General features: G+C 35.5%; 1 protein-coding gene across 8 annotated transcripts in view; it reads left to right on the forward strand.

The window, feature by feature from the left end:
- Nucleotides 1–20,639, forward strand: part of ANKRD17 (ankyrin repeat domain 17) — a 164,599-nt gene extending 143,960 nt beyond the window's left edge. For all 8 annotated transcript variants that reach the window (XM_043572493.1, XM_043572494.1, XM_043572497.1 and 5 more), the window contains 7 exons: nucleotides 1,357–1,506; nucleotides 2,840–4,476; nucleotides 9,191–9,388; nucleotides 17,877–18,125; nucleotides 18,649–18,827; nucleotides 19,236–19,400; nucleotides 20,037–20,639. In XM_043572493.1, coding sequence (XP_043428428.1) covers nucleotides 1,357–1,506; nucleotides 2,840–4,476; nucleotides 9,191–9,388; nucleotides 17,877–18,125; nucleotides 18,649–18,827; nucleotides 19,236–19,400; nucleotides 20,037–20,096 — 2,638 coding nt within the window. In that variant the 3' untranslated portion in view covers nucleotides 20,097–20,639. The remainder of the gene's footprint in view (nucleotides 1–1,356; nucleotides 1,507–2,839; nucleotides 4,477–9,190; nucleotides 9,389–17,876; nucleotides 18,126–18,648; nucleotides 18,828–19,235; nucleotides 19,401–20,036) is intronic.
- The last annotated feature ends 4,803 nt before the right edge of the window (nucleotides 20,640–25,442 follow it).

Consider the following 25,442-nt stretch of genomic DNA (forward strand, 5'->3'; position numbering starts at 1 on the left):
GGTATCTTTTACATACTTGTAAGTATTTGAAGAATGAATAAGTATTGGTTTTAAACTATTGTTGTTTGTAGACCACAGGATATCTTTATTTTAAGAATTTTAGGACTAAAATATTTGTTTATAGTTTGCTTGAAATTTTTAATGTTATGTATATTAAACAAGTAAAACAGTATCCCAGAAACTAAAAGGTCATAAGATCCCACAGAGGATGTATTGTAAATCTTTGATAACCTGTTTTAAAGAACTTCCCACAAATTCCAACAAAAAATTAAAGTTTTGAGTATTTGAACTAAGAGCTGTGATGAACCAAACTTATTCCTATTAATCCCACAATGCACTGTATAGTTTTTTTTTTCATATTTTTGACCAAAGCTTCCCCACACCACCATCTCTATCTTCATCTCTGTCTCTCTCACATTCGTGCACATTGCACACGCACTCATTCAGATACACACACTTTTGTACTAACCAAAATCACAAGATTAGAGTACTGTCTATACAAAAGTATGGTAACTCAGTTTTTCTCCATGTATTTTATATTGTGGTATACTAAGAAATTCTTAACTAATTTGAAAGTAATGATCACTGACTTATTATTATTCCCTTCAAAGGAATTATTAAGTAACTTAGTTATGTATATAAAAGTACAGGGGTCATACCTTACCTTTTAAAAAATACAACATTTTAATTTAATATCTAATCTACCATTCTAAATAAATAATTTGCTTCTTCAATAAAGCATGGTTGGCTCATCTTCTGATGCCTCTAAAATAATACAAGGTAACAATGCATTTTTAATATCATCCTTTCAGTTATATATTAGAGAATAAAAAGAATGTGAGTCAAACACCCAGAAGTGCCCACAAGAAGCGTTACTTGTTTCTTCAGGCTGGATTAGGTGCCCCAACCAGTGTATCTTCATGATACCTTATTGGAGCACTCGTGGCATGATGTTCTTTTCCTACTTGGTATCTACATAGTCAGTCTATGTGGGCAGGAACCTATGTCTGTCTTATTTGCCATTAGTATTTGCACTAACACAGTGCATGTCTACATAGTATGTACTTTATAGATATTAACAAATGATGAAAGTCAAAAAACCAAACCATCTTTGGTAATGAGATGAGAAGCTATGATAAAAGCGCTTGCTTACGTGACCTCTCTCATTTTTTCTCTCTCCTGTCACTTAGTTGTCTTTTATCACCTAGAGTAAGAATAGATAGAAGAGGCTAACTCAACAATAATCTATTCTGTGTTTACAGAAATGTATCTTAGTAATCCTCTCTCCTCAATATTTTAATCATAACCACTGATATTAGTGATATATCTTAATTTACCTTTGCAACTTTTAAACAGGTCAAAGAAAGTATCTGTTCCATCAACTGTGATATCCAGAGTGATTGGAAGAGGAGGCTGTAATATTAATGCCATTCGGGAGTTCACTGGTGCACACATAGATATTGATAAGCAGAAAGACAAGACAGGAGACCGGATAATAACCATAAGGCAAAACTTTGTCTCTTTTGTTTTCTCCCTTTGTGTTTTACTGCATTATACTTTAATGAAATACAAGCATTTGAGTTTTCACTGGAACTTTGTGTTTAATAGCATACTTTTTTTAAATGGGAATTTGATTAGTGTTTGAGAAGAAAACCTTTACAGTTTTTCTCTCTAATTCATATGCTCTTGTGAAATATTTCAAAGGGCTCTAAAGAATTTTTCTTTTGTGAGTGTGTGACAGAGGCTTAGATAATCTTTTCCTTACATAAACTGTTCATACAACATTCTTAAAATTTTATTCTGAGACTTTTTAAGAAGGAATAGGTTTCTTACCCATTTTAAGCAGTAGGTTTCCCTTTTGCCCTTAAATTAACTTTTGAGATTTATTATTCTGAGGTTGTATCCTTAGACTATGAGGTCAGTAATAGATTTAACTCTGAAATGGGTATTTGTCTTACATTGAAGATATCTGTACCTTAATCCCCTTTAAATAAAGATAGGATATTCTAAGAAATCATAAGTTTGGTTATGAAAGGCAGGTGCCCCTTAGGAGCTGATAGTTATATAGTCTACCTTTAAGGGAGGCAATTAGCCATCTCTATTTTGTATTTATTCTCCTATCTTGTTTTTCCCTTTCCTGGGATAGGTGGGTAGTCCCAACCTGCTTTATCTAGACAAGAGGGAAGCAGATACCTTCTATGAGTAATTTCCCCCTTAGGGTTTCCATAAGGCTTTCCTTGCAATCAAATATTTTCCTGAAGATTTAACACTAGGGTTTGACCTGATCCCCATTGTTGGCCCTGTCAGGATTCCTCTCTCCTTCTGAGACATCTTTTCAGAGGAAGTATGAGAATCATTCTAATAGAGTTTAGTCAGAGGTGGGGGTCATAGATAGGGTCATCTTAGGTACCGGGACTTAAAATAAAACACTATTTTTTTACTCAGTTTTTTTGTTGTTGCTCTTTGTTTACTTACATTGCTTTTAACATTGACCAACTGTTTAATTATAGTGTTATGGATTACACAGGCTTTTAAGTGCAGTGGTTTTTCTAACTGTAATGCATTTTACGATGGGAAAATGACTTCTTAGTCTAAGGAAACAATAGCAAAATACATTTTTGAAAAGTCGTTTACTATTCCTTTGAAAACTATAACGGCATACCAGGCCAGTTTATTGCTCTGTTTGCAGAATACCTCAAGAATAGTCAGAAAATTGCTGCCTAACCTTTGTTATTTGTTCTCTGTATGTATGTGTACACTCACACAAATGAATTTAGGCTATACCTATTAAAAAGGAGGGGAAATTGGACCTAACTTTTTCTTCTTGGTCAACTTACAGGGGTGGCACTGAATCAACAAGACAGGCAACTCAGTTGATCAATGCTCTGATCAAGGATCCAGACAAAGAAATTGATGAACTTATTCCAAAGAATCGTTTGAAAAGCTCCTCAGCAAATTCCAAAATAGGGTCGTCAGCACCTACCACCACTGCTGCTAACAGTTCCTTAATGGGAATTAAAATGACGACTGTAGCTCTGTCATCAACATCTCAAACTGCCACAGCACTCACGGTGCCTGCAATTTCTTCTGCATCTACTCATAAAACCATTAAGAACCCAGTGAATAATGTGAGGCCTGGTTTTCCAGTTTCTCTTCCATTAGCATATCCTCCTCCACAGTTTGCACATGCTTTGCTTGCTGCTCAGACTTTCCAGCAGATCCGTCCACCAAGGTTGCCCATGACCCACTTTGGAGGTACTTTTCCACCAGCTCAATCCACTTGGGGTCCTTTTCCTGTCAGGCCTTTGAGCCCTGCCAGAGCTACTAACTCGCCTAAGCCTCACATGGTGCCTCGCCATAGCAATCAGAATAGCAGTGGTTCTCAGGTGAATTCAGCAGGTTCTTTAACTTCAAGTCCAACAACTACAACCAGTTCATCAGCTTCAACGGTGCCTGGTACATCTACAAATGGCAGTCCAAGTTCACCTTCTGTCAGAAGGCAGCTTTTTGTCACAGTTGTGAAGACATCCAATGCCACCACCACAACAGTCACAACCACAGCAAGCAACAACAGCACTGCACCCACAAATGCCACATATCCTATGCCTACTGCCAAAGAACACTACCCAGTATCATCCCCATCTTCCCCATCACCACCAGCCCAGTCAGGAGGGGTTTCTAGAAACAGCCCTTTGGATTGTGGAACAGCATCTCCAAATAAAGGGGCATCTTCCTCTGAACAGGAAGCAGGTAGTCCACCAGTAGTAGAAACAGCAAACAGTAGACTTTCAAACAGCAGCAGTTCTTCTGGGAGTTCATCAGTTCATTCTACTCAGCAACAACCTCCGGGATCTGTTTCTCAGGAGCCAAGACCACCTCTTCAGCAGTCTCAGGTTCCTCCCCCGGAAGTTAGAATGACTGTTCCTCCTTTAGCAACAACAAGTTCTGCTCCAGTGGCGGTGCCTTCTACTGCCCCAGTGACTTACCCTATGCCTCAGACACAAATGGGATGCTCCCAGCCTGCTCCTAAAATGGAAACCCCTGCTATTAGACCACCCTCTCATGGCACAACAGCCCCTCACAAGAATCCAGCTCCAGTGCAGAGTTCATCTGTTGCAGTCCTAAGTGTCAATCACATTAAAAGACCTCACAGTGTTCCCTCTTCTGTCCAGCTACCTTCAACCTTAAGTACACAAAGTGCTTGTCAAAATTCAGTACATCCAGCAAATAAGCCTATTGCTCCCAATTTCAGTGCCCCCTTACCATTTGGGCCCTTTAGCACATTGTTCGAAAACAGCCCTACTTCTGCTCATGCCTTCTGGGGAGGATCTGTTGTTTCATCTCAGTCAACGCCAGAATCTATGCTATCAGGAAAATCCTCATATTTGCCAAATTCAGATCCTTTACATCAGTCTGATACTTCCAAAGCTCCAGGTTTTAGACCACCATTACAGAGACCCGCTCCAAGTCCCTCAGGTGAGTTTGTATTTTCTAACATTCTGCAGCTGTTCCTTTATACAAGTGATAGGAAAACTCTTGGTCATTTTCTAATATTTTTATTCCATGAATGGGCCAGATAGAGATTGTTGTATTTAGTTCACTCAAATGCTGTTTTGAGTATTAGATGTGTTGAGTATGGGTTTTTATATTTTAATTCTTATTTTTTTGAAGTTTTTTATTTATTTTGAGAGAGACAGAAACAGCGCAAGTGGGGAAGGGGCAGAGAGAGAGAGAGAGAATGAATCCCAGGCAGGCTCTGTGCTGGCAGCGCGGGGCTCGAACCCACAAAACCTTGAGATTATGACCTGAGCTGAAACCAAGAGTAGGACGCTCAACCGACTGAGCCACACAGGTGCTCCAAGTATGACGTTTTTTAAAAAAGTCTTTTTAGAAGCCACAGTGGACTTTATCTTGAATTTCCCACAGATAAATTTCTTCGTCAGATATATTTTTCTCTCTCAAAATAAAGCAGTCTTTTTTGTTTTAATAATAAGTTAAAATTAAAAAAGGTTTATTTCAAAAAGTAATAAAGCTTTTTAAAATTTGATTTCATTTCTGTCTTTTTTGTTTTTAAAATAATAAGAAAAACAGGGGCATCTGGGTGGCTCAGTCAGTTGAGCGTCTCACCTTGGCTCAGGTCATGATCTCACCATCCATGCCCCTGGCTCTGTGCTGACAGCTCGGAGCCTGGAGCCTGTTTCAGATTCTGTGTCTCCCTCTCTCTCTGTCCCTCCCCCACTCATGCTGTCTCTTTCTCAAAAATAAATAAATATAAAAAAAAGAAAATAAAAAAAATAATGAGAAAAATACAGAGCCACATAGTTTTAATAAGGTAGCTCCTAATCGTATGTGCTCTTCAAATTAAAATTGAATAAAATTAGAAATTCCTCTTGGTCAAACTAGCCGTTTATTGAAAACCGTATAAAACTGACATACATCACTGTGTAGGTTTAAGGTGTACAGCATAATGATTTGACTTATATTGTGAAACGATTACTGTAATAAGTTTAATTAGCATCCATCATCATATAGATACAATAAAAAAGAGGGAAAAAATTATTTTTCCTTGTGACTTTTTTTTTTCCTCTTTGGATTTTACTCTCTTAACAACTTTGATATATATCCTGCGGCAGTGTTAACTATAGTCATCATATTGTACATTACATCCTTATGGTACTCATTTATCCTATAAATACCTTTTCATCACCTTCCTCCAGTTCCCCTTTCTCCCACCTCTGGTAACCACAAATCTGATCTTTTTCTATGCATTTGTTTGTTTTTAGATTCCACATATTGAGATCATACAGTATTTGCCTTTCTCTGACTGACTTCAATTACCGTAATTCCCTCCAGGTCAACCCATGTTGTTGCAAATGGCAGGATTTCCTTCCTTTTTATGGCTCAATAATATTCCTCTGTGTGTGTGTGTGTGTGTGTGTGTGTGTGTGTGTGTGTGCGCGCGCGCGCGCGCGCACACACATATGTATGCATGTGCACCCACGACATCTTTATCCATTCATCTGTTGAGGGACACCTTGGTTGTTTCCATGTCTTGGCTATTGTAATAATGCTGCTGTGAACATGGGAGTGCAGATATCTTTTTGAGTTAATGATTTTGTTTCCTTTGCTATATTTCCAGAAGTGGAATTGCTGGTTTATATATAGCAGTTCTATTTTTAATTTTTTGTGCAGTCTCCGTACTGTTTTTCATTGTGACTCTAAGCTGGCCTTATTTCAATATTTAATAAGCACATATGGCTAGTGGCTACCGTAATAGAAAGTACAATATCAAATATATCTGTTTTCTTGGAAAGCTCTATTATCATTTAATATGATGCTGATATTTATAGAGAACTTAAAGAAAGATCTCCTAGTTGTAAGTGATTGCTTTTTTTATTAACTTTTTACTTTGAAATATTTTAAATTTATAGAAGAATTCTTCTGTAATTACCCCATCTTCCCCTAGTATAAATATTTTATATAATCCTTTATTTTTTAAAACTAAGAAGTTAATATTGGTACAGTACAATTGACTACAGACTTTATTCAGATTTCACCGGTTTTTCTAATAATGTTCTTTTTCTGTTGCATTGTCCAATCTGGGATACCAAGTTGTCTCTAGAGCTATGTATTTTAATGTGAACATTTCAAGTAATTAAAGATAAGCCATACCAGAGATAGACAAACTATTGTCCATGGGCCAAAAATGGCCTGCTGCCTATTTTTACATTTGTTACGTTTTAAAATTGAGATTTAATAATAGTGTAAGATTTTTTTAATGATTAAAAATATTTTTTAAATAATACTGTGTGACACAAAAAAATAGGAATTTGAATTTCAGTGTTCATAAGTAAAGTTTTATTGGAACACAGCCATGCCCATTCATTTACATATTGTGTTGTAGCTACTTTCATGCTTTAATGATAGCCTGAAAATATTTACTATTCAGCCTTTTGCAGAAATGTTGCTAACCTGATCTGTGTTATTGAAGTGATGACATTCTGGGACTAAAATTTCTAAATTTAATGGGAACTGGATGTAATTTTTACCTATTCCTATGACATGTGAATACAATGTAATGAACATGGTCAGTAAATGTTTCTTTGCTGGGGACTGATGGAAGTATTTATGTGTACTTACAAAATAATACAATTTCTCTTGAGTACTGAAATGTTAGAATTAAGAGATCATCATATGCCAATGCATTGGGAATGTTTTTATATTTCATATTTATGATAGTTGGAATTTATTGAAAATACTTCACTTTTCAAAACAAGGTGAATTCTAGGTAGTGTGTTGAGAAAGACTAAAATTAAGATTTAGAGAAAAAGGAAACAAATTCTTATTTTGTGGAAGGGCAGGGAAAAAAGGCCAGCTCTATAAAGGAACTGAGGTTTTTGGGGGTGTATAGAGCCAAAGTTAGCATGAAGTTTAATTTGAGAGTCTGTTGGGAGTACTATTCAATTCAGGTCAGCAAAACAGGCATGTTTGCCTTCACAGTTCTACCACTATTACCACACTCAAGAGAATTAACATTAATTAGACAATACCAACCAATATGCAGTACCATCCTCCCGTATATAACCATTGTGCCTGTGTGTTTCTTTCTTTCTTTCTTTCTTTCTTTCTTTCTTTCTTTCTTTCTTCCTTTCTTTCTTTCTTTCTTTCTTTTCATCCAAGATTCAGTCAAGGTTCACACATTGCTTTTGGCTGCCATGTTTCTGTGGTCTCCCCCAGTCTAAAATCTCACTACCTTCCTTTGTTTTTCTTGACATGAATCCTTTGAAGAGTCCAGTTGTTCTGAAGAATGTCCCACATTTTAGATTAGATTCATCTGTTTCCTTAGTCCATGATTGATTAGATTCATCTGTTTCCTTAGTCCATGATTACATTCAAGTCAAACATTTTTGGCAGGAACTTCAAACGGGTGATGTTTTGAACCTCACACTGCATTACATCAGGAGGCATTCACTGAAGATTATTTCACTATTAGCTATAGAAAGGATGGCCACTTAGTTAAGATGCTGATCATCAGATCTGTCCATTGTAGAAGTATAGCTATGTTTTTCCTCCCCTATAGTTTTTTTAGACTTTTTTTTTTTGCGTATACATGATTGAGTTTATTATAAAAAAGGTAAGAAAAAACAGGGTTTGAGATAGGAAGGATACAGGTGGATAGGCCTCAACAGCACTGCCACTGATCTACCTGTTCTTTCACATCAAGAAGTTGATCTTGCGAGTCATTTCCATGTTGTAGATCCACTGGCAGGTTTCATAGCTTCCCCTCTGTCATCGGCGACAAGGCTTTTCATAGTACCGCCGCCATCGCTTAATGTCCTCAATGAGCCCATCCATGGTGAGGATTCTGTTTAAGGTCCTGTGGGTACCTTCCACATTTCCTTCCTGTACCATCACAGTCCTGGCAATGAACTTCAGATGTTTTGCCATGACCTTGGGATTTAAATCTTTACTCTGCAGGACCCCATGCTCTCCAGAGCCAGCTGCTGGGAACCTTAGCTCCTAGACTTTATTTTTTAAATAGCACTTTTAGGTTCACAGAAAAGCATAGAGAAAATTGAGAGGAAAGTACAGAATTTCCCACATATCTCCTGCCCCCAGCAGGCAGAGCCTCTGCCATTATCAGTATCCCTGACCAGAGTTGTGCATTTGTTAGAATTGATGAACCTCTATCAACACATCCTTATCAAAGTCTGTGGTTTTCATTACGGTTCACTTTTGGTGTTCTACATTCTGTGGGTTTGAACAAATGTTTAATGACATGTATCCATCAGTATAGTATCATACAGAATATTTTCAGTGTCATAGAAATAGTCTCTGCTTTGCCTAGTCATCCCTCTCTCCCTCCTGAGTTTTTTAAAGATAAGTTTTTATGTAATTCCTTGGCCATTAGGCCAGTTGAAATTCCAATGTTGATATTAAATCTACATGTATTCTATAATTAAAGTAGCATATATTAAAATTAAATATAAAAATAATTTTCCTTGATAATTGTTCCTTTTTTATAGTTCTCTTTATAGAAGGGGAAATGAGTCAATGGACTGGAAGAAATAGCAAGGAGAAATCTAAAATATTTGGGGGGTATTTTGGAGGTCTCTTAATTTTAATTTAGTTTTTTTTTTAATTTTTTTCTCCTACAGGTAACTATTATAAATTATCTTCTGTCTTTCAGGTATTGTCAACATGGACTCGCCATATGGTTCTGTAACACCTTCTTCTACACATTTGGGAAACTTTGCCTCAAACCTTTCAGGAGGTCAAATGTATGGACCTGGGGCACCCCTTGGAGGAGCACCCGCAGCTGCTAACTTTAACAGACAACATTTTTCCCCACTTAGTTTGTTGACTCCATGTTCATCAGCATCGAATGGTGAGTATTATACATTATAATTCCATAAGAAGAGTTTGTATATGTTTCCTTAAGAGCAAGAGGTTTTAAGTGGGCAAAGACAAAAGATGACTGACGAGCTGTGAACAAGTCTTGAATATATCAAGACTAATGAAATGGGAACAGAGGAACAAACATTTTTATAAATAGCAAATGATTAAAAAGTCTGAAATACATTATAATTTTTGAGTGATTTCACCTGCTTAGTTTTTTGTTATACTCCTCTTAACATTAATTTTTATACCTAAATATATAACAGATCTGGATCAGTGTCTTCTATGTTGAGCTGAAACTAAACCATCGTAGGAATAAACATATTCCTTAAGATGTCTACATATAGGTGATTCATATTCGTGTGTGTGTGTATATGGATAATTTTTGATTTTCATGTTCATGGAAAAATAGGAATTGGGAGAAAAGGAGTTAAAATTGCAACATGACTGCTCATTGAAAAGGGTTAACCTGAGGGGTAGGTGCCTGGGTGGGTCAATCAGTTGATTTTTGCTCAGGTCATGATCTCACAGTTTGTGGCATCGAGCCTCACGTCGGGCTCTATGCTGTTAGCTTGGGGTGAATTTAGGATCTTCTCTCTCTTTCTCTCTCGCTCTCTGCCCCTTCCCTGCTCATGTGCGTAAGTATTACTCTGAAATTTTTGGTAGCTAATCTTTAGAATGGGTTCTCAGAAGCAGAGGCTGTTTTTATGCATAATAAAAACATACTTATTAATATTTATTTAGGAAATAAATTCAGGGATTTTGTGATAAAATTCAGAAATTATGATAGGTTGTTTTGCCCTATAGTTTGTTTCACTGTGTGGGCTTTTCATTGTTTTTTTTTTATTTTTTGTTTTTTGGTTTGGTTTTATGTTTATTTGATTTTTGTTTTAGTTGAAAAAACATTGTGCTTTTTGTAACAATGCAACCAATATAGGTTAAGTTTTCTAATACATTGCTGATTGATACAGAATATCACTGAAGCTATTAAAATTGTTTTCATTGATTCATTCCAACATTTTTTGAAGTTTCAAAAAGTTTCAGGGGTGCCTGAATGGCTTAGTTGGTTGGGCATCCGACCTCAGCTCAGGTCGTGATCTCACAGTTCACGAGTTCGAGCCCTGCATCGAGCTCTGTGCTGACAGCTCAGAGCCTGGATCCTGCTTCGGATTCTGTGTCTCCCTCTCTTTCTGCCCCTCCCCTGCTCATGCGCTCTCTCTCTCGCTCTCTCTCGCTCTCTCTCGCTCTCTCTCGCTCTCTCTCGCTCTCACTCTCTCTCTCTCTCTCTCTCAGAAATAAACATTAAAAAAATTTTTTTTAATTTTCTAAAAGTTTCAGAAATTTTCAAACTTATAGAAAAATTGAAACAATACTTTAAGAAGCATCCATATTCCTTTCAATTGTTAACTCCTTAAAATTACCAATTTTTTAAACATTTTGCTCCATTTTATGTAATCTCCAGTTTTTTATTGTTGAAACGTTTGAAAGTAAGGTTTAGATATGACACTTGTGACCTAAAAGCTTTAGTGTCCATCTTAAAAATAAGGACATTTTCTTACACAACCACAATACCATTATCAAATAAACGTTAATATTAGTAATGTCACGTCATATGTACTTCCTATTCAGATATCCCCAATTGCCCTAAAACATTTTTTATACATTTTTTTTCCCCCTTCGAACCATGAATCACTCAGGGTAAATGTGTTACATTAGACTATGTCTCTCAGGTCTATCTTAAAAAAATAATTTTAAACTTGTAAGCATAGTACAAAGAACCCTTATATATTTTTCTCAGATTCACCAGTTGTTAACATGTTGCCACATTCTTTAATTTTCTGGGTGTGTAGGTGTATAGAATTTTTTTTCTGAACCATTTTAGAGTTACTTGCAGGTATCAAGCTATTTTCCCCTGAATACTCTAAAGGATTATATTTCTTAAAAATAAGAATATTCTCTGCTACAACTATGGTACAATTAGCAAATTCAGCAAATTTTATGTTGGACAGTATTAGCTAATACATAGTCCATATTTACATTTACTAGGTGTCCCAATAACACCTAGTAATTATAAATATTATAATTATGAACAATAATAATTATATAGTTTAAATTATATAGTTTAAATAATAATAAATATTATTTCCTCTCATCCAAGATTCAAATCAAGATCACAGATTACATTGAATTCCATGTCTTTTTAGTGTGAAATATTCTGGAACTGTTCCCTCAGTCTTTCTTTGTCTTCCAAAGAAAGACATTTTGAAGAGTACAGGTCAGTTGATGATAAAATTCCCCTTCATTTGTTTTTCTGATATTTCTTCATGATTAAATTTAGGCTAAGTGTTTTTGACAGGAATATTAGTATGTAGTCAATGTTGTGTCCTTATCTCAGTATATTGCATTAGAAAGTATAAAATGTTAAGTTTGTGCCATTATTGGCACTGTTAACTTTGAATCATTTTGTTAAGATCATGAATACCAGGTTTCTGTACCGTCAAATTATAATTTTTCCCTTTGTAATTAGTACGTAATCTGTGTAGAGTTTCTGTGAGACTGTGTTCTTATTCCTCATCATCCTTTCAGGGGGAAGAAGTAGCACTTTTCTGAGTAATATAAAAATTTTACTTTTGAAATGATGTTAATGTTTATAAATTCCAAAAACACCACACCCAACTTTGTTGAAGGAAAAATGCTAAAATTGAACATAAATAGAAACAAACTTATCTGTATTGCAAATTATTAACATAAACCTACTAAAAAAATAATCCAGGGGAGCCTAGGTGACTCACTCAGTGGGTGTCCAGCTCTTGATTTCAGCTCAAGTCATGATTCGCGATTCACAGTTCATGGGATCAAGGCCTGCGTTGGCGCAGAGACTGCTTGAGATTCTCTGTCTTCTTCTTTCTCTGCCCCTTCCCTGCTCATGTTCTCTCTCTCTCTCAAAAATAAATGAGCATAAAAAATTAAAAAAAAAAATAGAACAATTCAAAAAACTTGTGAACATAGTACTTTATTATATACCCTTCACTCTAAAGACGATGAGATTTCAGACAAATCTTCAATTCTGCTTAGGACATGTGATTTTTATAATGTTACGGATAAGCAGTTCTAAAATTATGGGGTTTATTATAGGATTGGGTTAATAAGTATATTGATGATGCTGGGATGCATGGTCTTCACTGTGAGAAAAGAGAGGTGTAAAATGGGGTAAGGCAAGGAAGAACCCTATGGAATTGGATTAGAATTAGAGGATCACTGTGAACTCATGATTTTTCAGTTATCTATATATTGGAGTGAATCATATAAAATTGCAATTTTCCCTCTAGCGCTATCTACTGAAAGGGACTAGAAACAATTAATCTTTAATAGCAGTGAGCACATCCAGTGTTTCTATCTATCTGTTAAATATTTTTGTCCACTGAAAGAAACTATGCTTTTTTTTTTTTTTTTAAAAAGAGGGAGCGCATGAGCACAATTGGGGGAGGGGGCAGAGGAAGGGAGAGAGAGAGAATCTTGAGTAGACTCCATGCTCAGTGCAGAGCCCGACACGGGGCTTGATCCCATGACCCTAGGATAATGCCTGAGTTGAAATCAAGGGTCAGATGCTCAGAGGACTGAAACACCCAGGTGCCCCAGAAACTAGGCTTTCTTAGCTGATTCTAGAGTTGGGGGAGGGAAAGCATAAGGGGAGCCTGCAAAGTCTTCTGGTGTTAGTAATTGTTTAAAATGATGGGGACATGGCAACACACAGGAAGCAGCTTTACTAAAGGGACTCCCACTGGCCAAATTCAGGAAAATTTGACTACCACAATGAATAATGGCAGCTCATGGGATAAAATAAAAATCCGTAAGTTCGTAATGATTATGAATAAGATTTTAGAATTTAATTAGTTTTTTTTTAAGAAATTAAAATTTTACATGGGAACTCTCTTCCTTACAGTATAAGGACAACTCATACATGTGGGAGTTATGATTTGAGTCATTGTTTTGCAACCATTAAAGTGATTCAGGCAAGACTCTCACTTTTACCTCTAATACTGAATTTTTAACCAGTCTGCACTTTCTTCACTTAGTATAGATCTTAATACTGTTATTTTTTAATGACGATTTAGTTTGTTAATCTGTTCATAGGAATGTAATTTTGTATTTTCATTTCTTCTAGTCTTTCAAGATTTTGTTTTCAGTATTTATCTACATACTTTTAAAAGTTGCCGTTCTGGATGCTGTTGTAGAACTAACCACAGAAGCATGTGACTTACTTTTCATAATGTATTTGTCTGGTTTTATGTACTTGAACAGGTTCTGTCATATTTCTCCATATAGTCTATACATCTTCTCACTCCCTCTCCTTTAGGACACCAGATATTAGGACCTGGCAAGTTAATAAGTTGGGATGTGGCAGACACCAGACCCTTCCTGTAAATTTTTTGTTAGAAAGCAAAGAACCCTTTCTTGAGGCCCCAGAATAATAGATTGGTGATACCCAAGAACCTTCTGCATATAAAGGCTGGGTAGAGATCACCTGAGCCCTTATTCCACTCAAACTACTAAGATCTGTTTTACCAACACTCAGTCAGCTCATGCATTGGTACTGATCACTGGCCCTAGTCTGTGCATTTCAGTCCTTGGCAAATTTAGTCAATGGGCCGTGTTGACATTCCGTCTTATAAAACTGTTGTCAGATCAAAAAGCGGTAAAACATAATTTTGAAAGGAAGAAACTAATTTTACATTGTGACACAATATACGTGTGTGTGTATGTGTAGTTGAAATAATATATTTACAAAACAGTTGTTATCCTTACAATGTATGTTGCATGCTGGTATTTTCTGTTCTGTTTTCTTTCTCCTTTAAAAACATTTTTGTAAGCTAGTCATGACCAGCCACATTAATCTCATTATCAATGGTAGTTCAGTAAACACTGAACAGAAGCATGAAGAAACAGAGTAATTTTCTTGAAGGAACATTTTTTTTTTTTTTTTTTTAATGTGTAAGTCACTTTGCTCTTTCAGGACCTGTTGTCATTTCAAAACCGAAATGGATTTACCACGAAGTCAATGAAGTTTAAGCTTCAGGGCACCTTATTTGCCAAGGGACCCTGCCAAAGCCATATACCTAGTTTTGTGTTTGTAATTTTGTATTCTTTTTCTAAAGAAGGTTCTCCAGGCCTGAAATGGATCATTCTTCACTCAGATGCCATCATTAGTCCAGTAAGCCTGCAGAGAGGAAGCAGTAAACAGTCATCTGATAAAAATATGGCTATGAGATTGGCAGAATCTGTGGAGAGGACAGATTTCTTAAATGGGGCAAGTCAGCAGGCAGGCCTCATTATTCCGTCCATTGAAACAGAACATGGAGGGTTGCTGTTATTTTGCTTTGTTTTGCTTTTGTTTTCGGAAGGATTCAGGAAAGGAAAGAGAGACTAGATCTAACACTGAGGATTGGGCAGGTTTCTGGGGGTGATTCTAGGAGAGGTAGAACTCATTTGTCCATCATTCCATCCATCCATCCTTCTTGCCTGCCTACTACCTTTGACTTTGTCTTGACCTTAGTTATAATGGGTTGATTTTTCTCAGGTATGTAATTATGCCCTTTTGGTATATAGTTTAAAAAACAAAACCTAAAACTTTATCCCTTGTGTTTACACCTTCTGGAATATTCTCTTATTTCCAATACTTTCCCGAGTTTTGTCATTGTTTCCAGCTTTACTGAATTATGCTGTTTTTCATATGTTTTTCTTTCATTTCTCTTAGCCCACATTAGAATTTTAGAATACAGCTTTCTTTCTGATACACCTTTGGAATATTAGAGCTTTCTTTCTGGCATGTTTTTATTGTGTGTAAGATGTTATGGGTTCATATCTCTGTTAGTTCACATAAATAGCTTTGTATGGAATTTGGCTTCAGTTCTATTCTGTTTTACATTTTTAAATGAAATGAGTTTTCCTGAATATTTAGAAAGGATAAGTGGATCAGATATCTTTTCTAGCTTAAAAGCTCTAGAATTTTGTCTTTTAGGTAAGTATGCGCAAATATGGCCTTGTACTTCATTATATTTCCTGGCTTTGTTATCCTTACCCTCCCACCACCCTCACCTCTGCCTTCTCTTAAATGATCTTGTGTTTGATTTGCTCTGTTGTCTCTTTCCTGCTCAATTTGGAATCTGTTCCCAGAAGTTTCCTATCAGTGTGGCGCTTTATTCTGGAATGAGATTTCAGCAGATATTTTTGAGAGTTCATAGGGCCACTATTGCTCTGACTTCTTCAGACTTTATTGTAAATCCCTTGTAGTTACCCAGCATAGGCAGAAGTATCCCACTTTCACCTGCTGTTCTGATTGGCCTTTTCTGCTTTTCCTCTGACTACCTTTGACTGTTTTGTTGTTCTCCAATATGTTCTTAGGTCTGGAGAATTGCTTCTTTTCACACAGATGCTGACAACACAGAGGTCTTGTAGCTGTTGGTGATTTGTCCCATTCACTTGTGTTATTCAATTCATTTGGATACTTTGTTAGGTTTGTTATAGATGTTATCCATGGGTTTTTGGCTTTGTTTACTTGGTAGATTGTTTTATGGAAGGATTTGGGAAGAATCAAAACTTGCTGCTTGCTGAACCTCCATCTTCTTAGAATTCCCTCTTATACCAGTGTAATTTTAAGGTGAATTTTAAAATATTTTTAGTTGCTTCAAAGACACATAGTTGGCTTTTCTATTTTGTTATGATTTGTTAAAAGTAATGCTGTCAAGAAATGCTAATGGATCCATGACCACAGGAAATATATATATATATACACACATATATATATTTGTAATGTTTTATTTACTTTTGAGAGAGAGCGCATGAGCAGGGAGGGGGCAGAAAGAGAGAGGGACAGAGGATCTGAAGCAGGTCCGTGCTGTCAGCAGAGAGCCCCGATGTGGGCTTGAACTAACAAACCGGGAGATCATGAACTGAGCCAAAGTCGGATGCTCAACTGACTGAGCCACCCAGGTGCTGCCCCCACAGGAGATATATTTTAATTTTTTATTAAGTGGTAAAAGTTTTCTTGATTTACTTTTACAGATAAGCTCAGAAGTTTCATGTTTTTGTTTCCCATTATCTATATCTTTATAATAAATTACAATTTGTAAGGTACTTTCACATTCTTTTTTTTTTTGGTTAATAATATCACCACAACTCATTGAGAGAGGTGGTACTATTGATTTAGCCTAAAGTGGACCTCTGTAAGCACTAGTAAGACAACATTGATCTCCACAGTATAGTACTTTGCAAGTCTATATGATTCTAAAATATGTATAGCAAATCATTTTTAAGCATATTTAGGCTAATAATATCACTGAATTTTCTTTGTCCTCCAGATTCTCATAGCTTGGGAAGTAGAAGCAATATGCTTTTGGGTATGTGTATTTGTATGTAGATAGATAGATGGATTGATTGATTTTGCAAATTTATTAGCTACCCGAATCCTTTTGGAGGAATATAGACACACACACACACACACACACACACACACACGGAAAACATAAATGTAAAAAAGATGGTTAAATGGAAAAATAGTATTAAATGACTATCTCTAGGGCATACAGTCAGGCAGTTATGAGTAAATTGTAGATAGGCAGGCAGGTAACTGTTTAAACTTTTAAGCTTCAAGCTCCACCATTTATACCCTCTTTAAATTTAAGTGTGCTTGATACTTAAACTTTTCACAAGAAATAAAGTTTTGGTTTTCTTATTTTTTTCTTCTCTGTAGTACATGAAGAGATTGAATCACTAAAGAATACTCCCACATTGACTATATTAAGAACTCACCTTGTTTTGATACATAAAGCTTAAATTGTCATTTCAGAAAGCTTGCTCTGTGGAATACCATGTGATACAATAAAACAAAGTTGGGCAATGAGGCATAGCTTTCTGTTGGAATTTTATTAGCATGTTAAGGTTTCTTGAAGTCCTCATTGAAAGAAACTAATTTTTTTATGTTAGATTTTCCAAATTTGTTGGATACCTGAATTCCTTTGTTTTCGTCATTGTATACCAATGGACACGTGTTCTCAAGGAGTACAGTTTGGAAATTGCCAATACAGGCATGATTTTCCCCACCTCTATTTTGGTGGTGTTTACCTTTTTTACTTTAAACATTGTCTTCTTATTGCTCTGGTGTTTATTTTACTCAGTGTTAAACATTATTTAAATATTAACTAGTTTAATGGGTTATATCGCATGTGTAGTTGGACATCTTTACATTCTGTCATGTGACTAAATGGAAAAATTATGAATCAAATTTTTAAAAATTATTGCAAAGTCCTGGACCTTAACCAAATTTCAGTATACATAAGTTTCTAGCATTATTTTCATGCTTCATTTTCCTCAGAGAACACATACTTATGGTGTCTTCAGGATTTAAGATTTGATTTTACAAAATTACATGTATGCTCTATAGATGACATGTATACTATTTCAAAATATCTTTTCTCTAGATTCTCCTGCACAGTCAGTATCCTCTGGAGTTCGTGCACCTTCGCCTGCCCCATCATCAGTACCTTTAGGGTCAGAGAAGCCCAGCAACGTCTCTCAGGACAGAAAAGTTCCAGTCCCTATTGGGACTGAACGTTCTGCACGTATCAGGCAAACTGGAACTTCAGCTCCATCTGTTATTGGGAGTAATTTATCTACATCAGTAGGGCATAGTGGAATCTGGTCTTTTGAAGGGATTGGTGGCAATCAAGGTAAGACTTGCTATCCTGCCTACTAGAAATTAAGTTTATGCATTTAACTAAAATATCATAAGTAATATGTAACTTTTACAGTCATTCTTAAAAGATCTGTGTTCATATCTCTTTGTTTTGACTAATCAATTTTAAGAGTTCATGCCATTTTTTTATTCCCATGTGATCTCCCATTGAATTTATCATTGCATTCTGGAAATTGTCTAATACAAGCATATTGTTTTCTCCATTTCACTGTATTAAGGAGAAGCTAGTATTTTCCTGGGACTCCAGCTCTTATCTTACCTTAGCAGTTTTTCTTTTGTAATAACCAGTGTTTAGGTTATTTTATTAGCCTATTATATCACTACCTACCAACACGGAAATACTGCAGTAAATATATAAAAGTAGGTCATTATTCTAAAGGGAAGCACAATTCACTGTGGAAAATTCTAGAAAAAAAATACAGAAAAGACTTTATTTTGCTGTCTTTTGATGATAAATATCACCAACTATTTTTTTCTGCCTCTTTGTTTTCCCTCAGATAAAGTAGACTGGTGTAACCCTGGGATGGGAAATCCCATGATTCATAGGCCAATGTCCGATCCAGGAGTGTTTTCACAGCATCAAGCAATGGAGCGAGAGAATACAGGAATTGTAACTCCTTCTGGTACATTCCATCAGCATGTTCCTGCAGGATACATGGACTTTCCTAAAGTTGGGGTAATGGTGACTTAAATAAGCATTTTTATATTTCTAAATGTTTTTTCTTATTATTAGCCTTATTTTACTTCCAAGTGGGTATTTATGAGATGATATGTGGGCTTCAGACTGTAATTATATGTCAAAATCTGGCTAAAATATAAATATTTATATCCTGATATTGTCCCAGTTGTTTAGAGAAATGTTCTTTGACAAAACATTTTGGCTGTATTAGGCTTATATATAATCTAATGCTAGAAGAAATCATATGATGGAAAATAGTTTTTAGATTACCTAGATAATGTATATTTTCAAAATAAGATGAAGTTTCAAATATCAATTTTAATGCCATTGGTTATATTGGGAAAAGTAAGCAGTGACTTGAAGATATGACTAATGTGCATAATTTTTGCTTTCTTCTTTTTTAAGGGTATGCCTTTTTCTGTGTATGGGAACGCAATGATTCCTCCAGTAGCACCTATTCCTGATGGTGCTGGAGGACCCATATTTAATGGCCCTCATGCTGCAGACCCCTCTTGGAACTCCCTGATAAAGATGGTTTCGAGCTCCACAGAAAATAATGGCCCTCAAACGGTAAGGCTGATCATTCAGTGAACATTTAGTTAGTGTTTATGAGATGCCAAGACAAACAGGATACAGGTAAATCATGGTAGTGAGGGAGTATGGTGAATATGGGAAGTTGAGGAAATTGAGGGAAATTAAATAGAGCTGAAATACAGTAGAGAGATGTGGAAAATGGTACCAAAGGCATAATATATTTCATTGGGTAGCAGATGGTAGGCAAAAGATTTTAAGTTGCAAAGTGTTATAATTTTATACATCAAAATTTACTAATGGTGTGAAAAGGGCCATCTAGAGGTTACTTCTTTTAAGTATTTTAAATTGCAAAACAATGTAGAACTCTGAACATTTACAGAAATTATTAGTGTATTTTAGTTTGTTTTGGTGTATATATAATATCTTTGTCTCATTTTCTTTCTTTAATCATCAGTCTATATGTATTCAGGTAATGGTTTTTAAAAAATGATAAATCAGATCCTGTTTGAGAATTAAGGGCTTACCATTGCTTTTCTTCATTGTTTCTAAGCGTGTTGCAGATTGAGATTTAGCTATTTTAGCTTCTAGATATTAAGAGCACTTAATTTTTGTTTTTATCAAATATGTGTTACAGACGTAACACTTAATAAAATGTATGCTCGATTTTCATAGGTGTGGACTGGACCCTGGGCACCTCACATGAACAGTGTGCATATGAACCAGCTCGGCTGATGAGGATCGGCTTGTTAGCCTGCAGATTCCTTTTCATTCAGAGGAAATCACAAGTGGCCGAAAAAAATTCATGCTCCCAAATCATTCTACTGATGTGCTTGACTGAAGTGTGTAGGCTTTTTGCAGAAGAAGTTACTAACTGACCTATTTTCTGTGAACATTTGTGACTGCCCATTCCCCACCACCATCCGTTTTACCTTAGTTAGCATTTTTCTTATCATTTTTCTTTTTTTCTTTCCCTCTTCCCCTTTGGACATAACTTTCTGTTGAAGCTGTTCTTTGGCTGGTTGGTTTTAGTACTGTAAACTGCTTCTGAGCAAACACGGAAATTTAGCAAAATTATGTAAACTTGATCCTGAAGTTTTAGAATGGCAAATAAATGTACAATTGTTTACATAACAGAAAAGGCTAAGCAGAAAGTAAATTTCAATATGTCAGTATAGAGGCTCTACTTTATGTAGACTTAAATTAATGTGAGATATGTACCTTCATATTCAGAAATCTGGATGTTTCCTTCATACATTAAACTATTAATAAGCATAACTTTTCTGCTTGTGTAATTTAAGTATAAAGTAAAACAATGGGCATTATCAGTGGATGTTTCCTGATGCTGGCTTTTAAAATACCCATCTTGCTCTCTTTAGAGTTTGTTTGCAGCAGGGCACATATAGAAGAAATCTATCACTTTTTCATGTTTTTTTATTACCTTCTCACACTTTTAAAACTAATACACACTTCTCTTCACTCTTCTCTCTTCACTTTTACTGCTAATACCAGTAAAATTCTCTTGCTGATCGTGAAGTAATTTTGTAAAGATTTTTATTGTAATGGCTGCTACAGAGAAATGGAGCACCGTCATCATCACTTGTGGTTGCTTCTAACCATAAAATGTTTAGTCGTTCTGAGAATTTAAAAAGCCACCACTGGTTCCCAGTCAGCATATATAGGCTCTTAATATACTGTTTATTATTAAACAATTCAATGTACTATTTTATATTGGAAAATATTGATTCTTAACATTGGCTTTCCAGTCATCAAGAGTCAACATAAAAATTCCAATTTTCAGTAATCTAGTGGAAAGTATCTTTCCCCCCCCCGCCCCCCCAATTTTAAAGGCTTCTTATTCTCTACACTTGTATATTATCAGTGAAAGGGATCAACAGCTAACTTGGGGCAAGTAATAAGGGTAATTTTGCATTTGTCACTAAGACAGTTTATGGTATACGTGACTACACAGAATACAAAATAACGTCTTCATTTTACCTGTTTATATAAGATACAGAGCCACACTAAACTACTCAATGGGATTTATCTATTCCATTCACTTAAAACAATAAACAATAACGTATTCAAGAAGAATATGTGTCCTACCCTGTCTCATATGGAAAAATAAATCATATGGTTGAAATATAAAAGAAAGTAAGCATAAAAGTGAAGTAATGAATGCATCAATCTCTCTCTCTCTTTTTTTTTTTTTTTAATTAAGCAGATTTCACAGTGGTAAAACTAAAATTTAGATAAATGACTCAGAGTTGACAATAGTAATATGGTTCCTTGGCTGTAAAGTAAATGAAATGATTTCTTTATTCTGGTAGCTTGAATAAGGAGTAAAAAGATTTCTCAAAAATGTCTAGAAGTTTGTAAACAACACATTTATATCTTTTAATTTAGGAAGTGGTCTTAAAATATATAAATTTATGATTGATATGGCCAAATTTAAGGGAAAAGCTAAATGATATCCTGCAAACATAGCTATGAAATAAAACTACAGCACTTTACTAAGAAAGGTGTGTAATGCTATTTAACAGTATTTTATCTATGACTTTTGCCACTATCCTATAATTTTTTGCTTATTTTTTTTTCCTGTGTTAACTAGGATTATTTTATAACTAAAATAATCCTGCTAGGTAATAGATACCACCCAATAATTATTACAACACATGAGTTGTGTTCATTCACCAAACAATTTGTTAAGATGGGGGGTGTCTTACTAAGAAAGAACCTATATTTTCTTGACTTTAAACCTATGGGACAGGGGGATATAGATTGTATGCTCCATATTTAGTTTTAGAGATCAGTCTTGTTGAGTACAATACCATGATTTTAGAAGTCTGTACTAGGAACATTTTTCAAATACATTTTTTATATTTCAGATGTAATGCACTGCATTTTTATTTGAACAATAAAAAAGAACCCATAATCCTTTGAGACCATGCAGGTCTTTTTTTCCCCCTTTTTGAAAGTATATGGTTTGTGTAATTGCAGACTACATAATGTATTTCTTTCATTCTTTTAAGAAGTGACTTAACTCTTGGAAATAATATTTGGGTTAGATCACACTTCAAATACTGAAATAATTAGTATCTCAATTGTGTAATCTTTTTATACCAAGCATTCCATTTTAGAGCTGATTTTATTTACCAGTGCCAACAGAATCCCCTTTTCATAAGTTCTCAACATATATCAACATATTCAGAAAAACTGATTTTACTATTCATGTGAAAGATATTTTCCCCTTCTGTTTACTGTTGTTGTAAAACTAAGTCATTTTGTTAGTAGTTGAAAATTAACTTTTTGTTAAATTACTTATTGTGATTTTTCTTCTCAGGAAAAAAATGGCGGTGGGGTCAGTAGTTCACTGACTGATTCTGTCTTGTTTTTCATGAAAATATTACACCATCTTTCTTTTGACTCAAATGACCTAAATACACATTTGATAAAAATTATTTTGCATACTATATTATTCACTTCATCTTTCAAACAATACAAAGTGATAGACTAAAGAGGGAAATTCAAAATCACAAAGCTTCTTCAGAGCCTCTGTTTTATTTCATCTATTTTTCACATTGAGTTTTTCAGAAACACTCTCATTCCTGCAGATCTGCCAGTACAGAACTTTTGCAATGCCAAGTAGTGTAACGCACACCCTCAGAAAGCAGAGGCCACTCTGCTGTCCACCATTTTGGCCTATGAAAGATGTGGTAGGAGATAGCAGGGAAACCTGTATACATCCCACTGATCAATGCTTGCTTCAACAAGTCCCAACACTCAACTAACTGGTGTTATTCCCAGGGGATGAATTTAGGATGAGAGCTTCATTAGTGCTTTAATATGACTTAACTGTGTTACTTACATACCTTGATTGCAAAACTACTGTCACTTGTATTTTGGGTGAGTAAAGAGTGTGCAACTATGGCTTGACATAAATAAGAGTTCTGTAATGTGACAGAATACATGACTAATAGATGTGTTATAAGAGGTTTCATATTAGACTTCTGCCTTTAAATGCATTCACACTTTTGAAAGCTGAAAGCCAATTTTGCATACTCAGTACTTAAGAACCATGATAAGAAAGATGAGAGGATGTTTTTCTTTAAAAAAATTTTTTTAATGTTTGTTTATTTTTGAGAGAGAGAGGGTGAGCCCGAACGGGGGAGGGGCAGAGAGAGAGGGAGACACAGAATCCAAAGCAGGCTCCAGGCTTTGAGTTGTCAGCCCAGAGCCTGACGCAGGGCTTGAACTCACAAGTTGTGAGATCATGACTTAAGCCAAAGTTGGACGCTTAACCGATTGAGCCACCCAGGTGCCCCAAAGATGTTTTTTGACAGAGAGAGAGAAGCTAATTTTACATTATGTAGCTTTGGTTTTGAAAAGCAATGCATTAAGTAAGTAGAGGAAAAAAAGAAATTCAACCTAAATCTGATTCCAAGAGGTCACTTTAACAATTTCTTATGAAAATACCTTTTAAAGGTTCTTTTGTCAAACATTTCAAAAGGCAAATTTGGAAAATGAGAAATTAAAAGTACAAATATACAGTTTATGTGTGTAAATAGCCTCTATTCAAAATTTGACCCCACTCCTGTGTTCAGCACTGATGGGTAAGAATTTCAGAAACTGCAGAAAGAAAATGAAAGTCTGTTTTTAAGGAGCTTAAAGTTAAAAAAAATAGTGTGTGACATAGTGAAGACAAGACTATTATAGGCTAATTATAAGCTAATTATAAATGTTGAACTTTAAAAAAGTGTTCTGGTATGTTGTGCAAGTTCATTTGCAGTATTAGAGTTGACAAGATTTCATTTGGTTTGCTGGGTGTTTGTATGGTCATTTCATACTGTGTTCTGCAACTCAAAAGATACAAGTTAACACAATGTTGGATAACCAGTACATACATACACATCAGTGCTAACACTCTACTTTTGTATTGGGCTTTTTAATTTTTTTTTTAAGATTTTATTTTTTACGTAATCTCTACATCCAACGTGGGGCTTGAATTTACAACCCGGAAATCAAGAGTTGCACACTCCAGGGACTGAGCCAAAAGCCCTGTATTGGGCTTTATAATTGGCAGATACTTCCCCCGCCCCAACATGCTTTACCAAGTAGATCAGTTTCGATCACCTCTAATAAATGAATGTTAGCATATGTGAAATTAGTAGAAAAATATCCATAAATTTTATTTAGATCATAATATTGAAGCTTACAATAGCAACACTTTAAGGTGAGAATATGTGACACCAATATGTATCCGAAAGGGTGGACCTCATCAACTCCATGTCTCCTGCATATTAAAAGGTCAGAGTACCTAGCTTAAGTGCTACTGTGGAAGTACCAATTTCCAATGACACCAGTTCTCTGGAAGGAGAGGAATGCAGCATCATAGAATTTGCTTCTTTATTCCCACAATCTTTAGGTGAAGATATTTCCATTTAAAATTCGTGTCCACTTAAAATCAGTAGTGAGTAGCAACCAGCTGTTTCTTATTTACCTTAAGTAGAGTGGTACCTTCTTCGTTTTTTTTGTTTGTTTGTTTTTGTTTTTGTTTTTATTTTTCCTTTTAAAAAGGAACATCTTAGGGGCGCCCGGGTGGCTTAGTCAGTTAAGCATCCAACTTTGGCTCAGGTCATGATCTCCCAGTTTGTGAGTTTGAGCCCCGCATCGGCTCTGTGCTGACAGTGTGGAGCCTGCTTGTGATTCTCTCTCTCCTCTCTGCCCCATTCGCACTCCCTCTCTCTGTCTAAATAAATAAATAAACTTAAGTTTTAAAAATTTTTAAAAAGGAACATGTACATATAGCATAAGTTGGGATTTGTGTGTTGAAACATTTCAAAATTCATGTAGGTGCAAAATTCGTAACTGCAGTTTGACATAACCCCAACATTTGTTGGAGGCTTGTTTTAACCAACATTTTACTCCGCACAACACAATTTGGGGACTAGGACTAGGAGTAACCCCTATGTGAGTAAACTCCTTCACGTCATTCCAGTTTGTCTGTACTGTTGTCAGGAACACAAAACTAAAAACTAGTCCGTGTAGATTTAGCCTATTCCTTTTAACCCGAAGACAAAA

Source organism: Prionailurus bengalensis, chromosome B1 (genome assembly GCF_016509475.1).
Source record: "Prionailurus bengalensis isolate Pbe53 chromosome B1, Fcat_Pben_1.1_paternal_pri, whole genome shotgun sequence".
Taxonomy (NCBI): domain Eukaryota; kingdom Metazoa; phylum Chordata; class Mammalia; order Carnivora; family Felidae; genus Prionailurus; species Prionailurus bengalensis.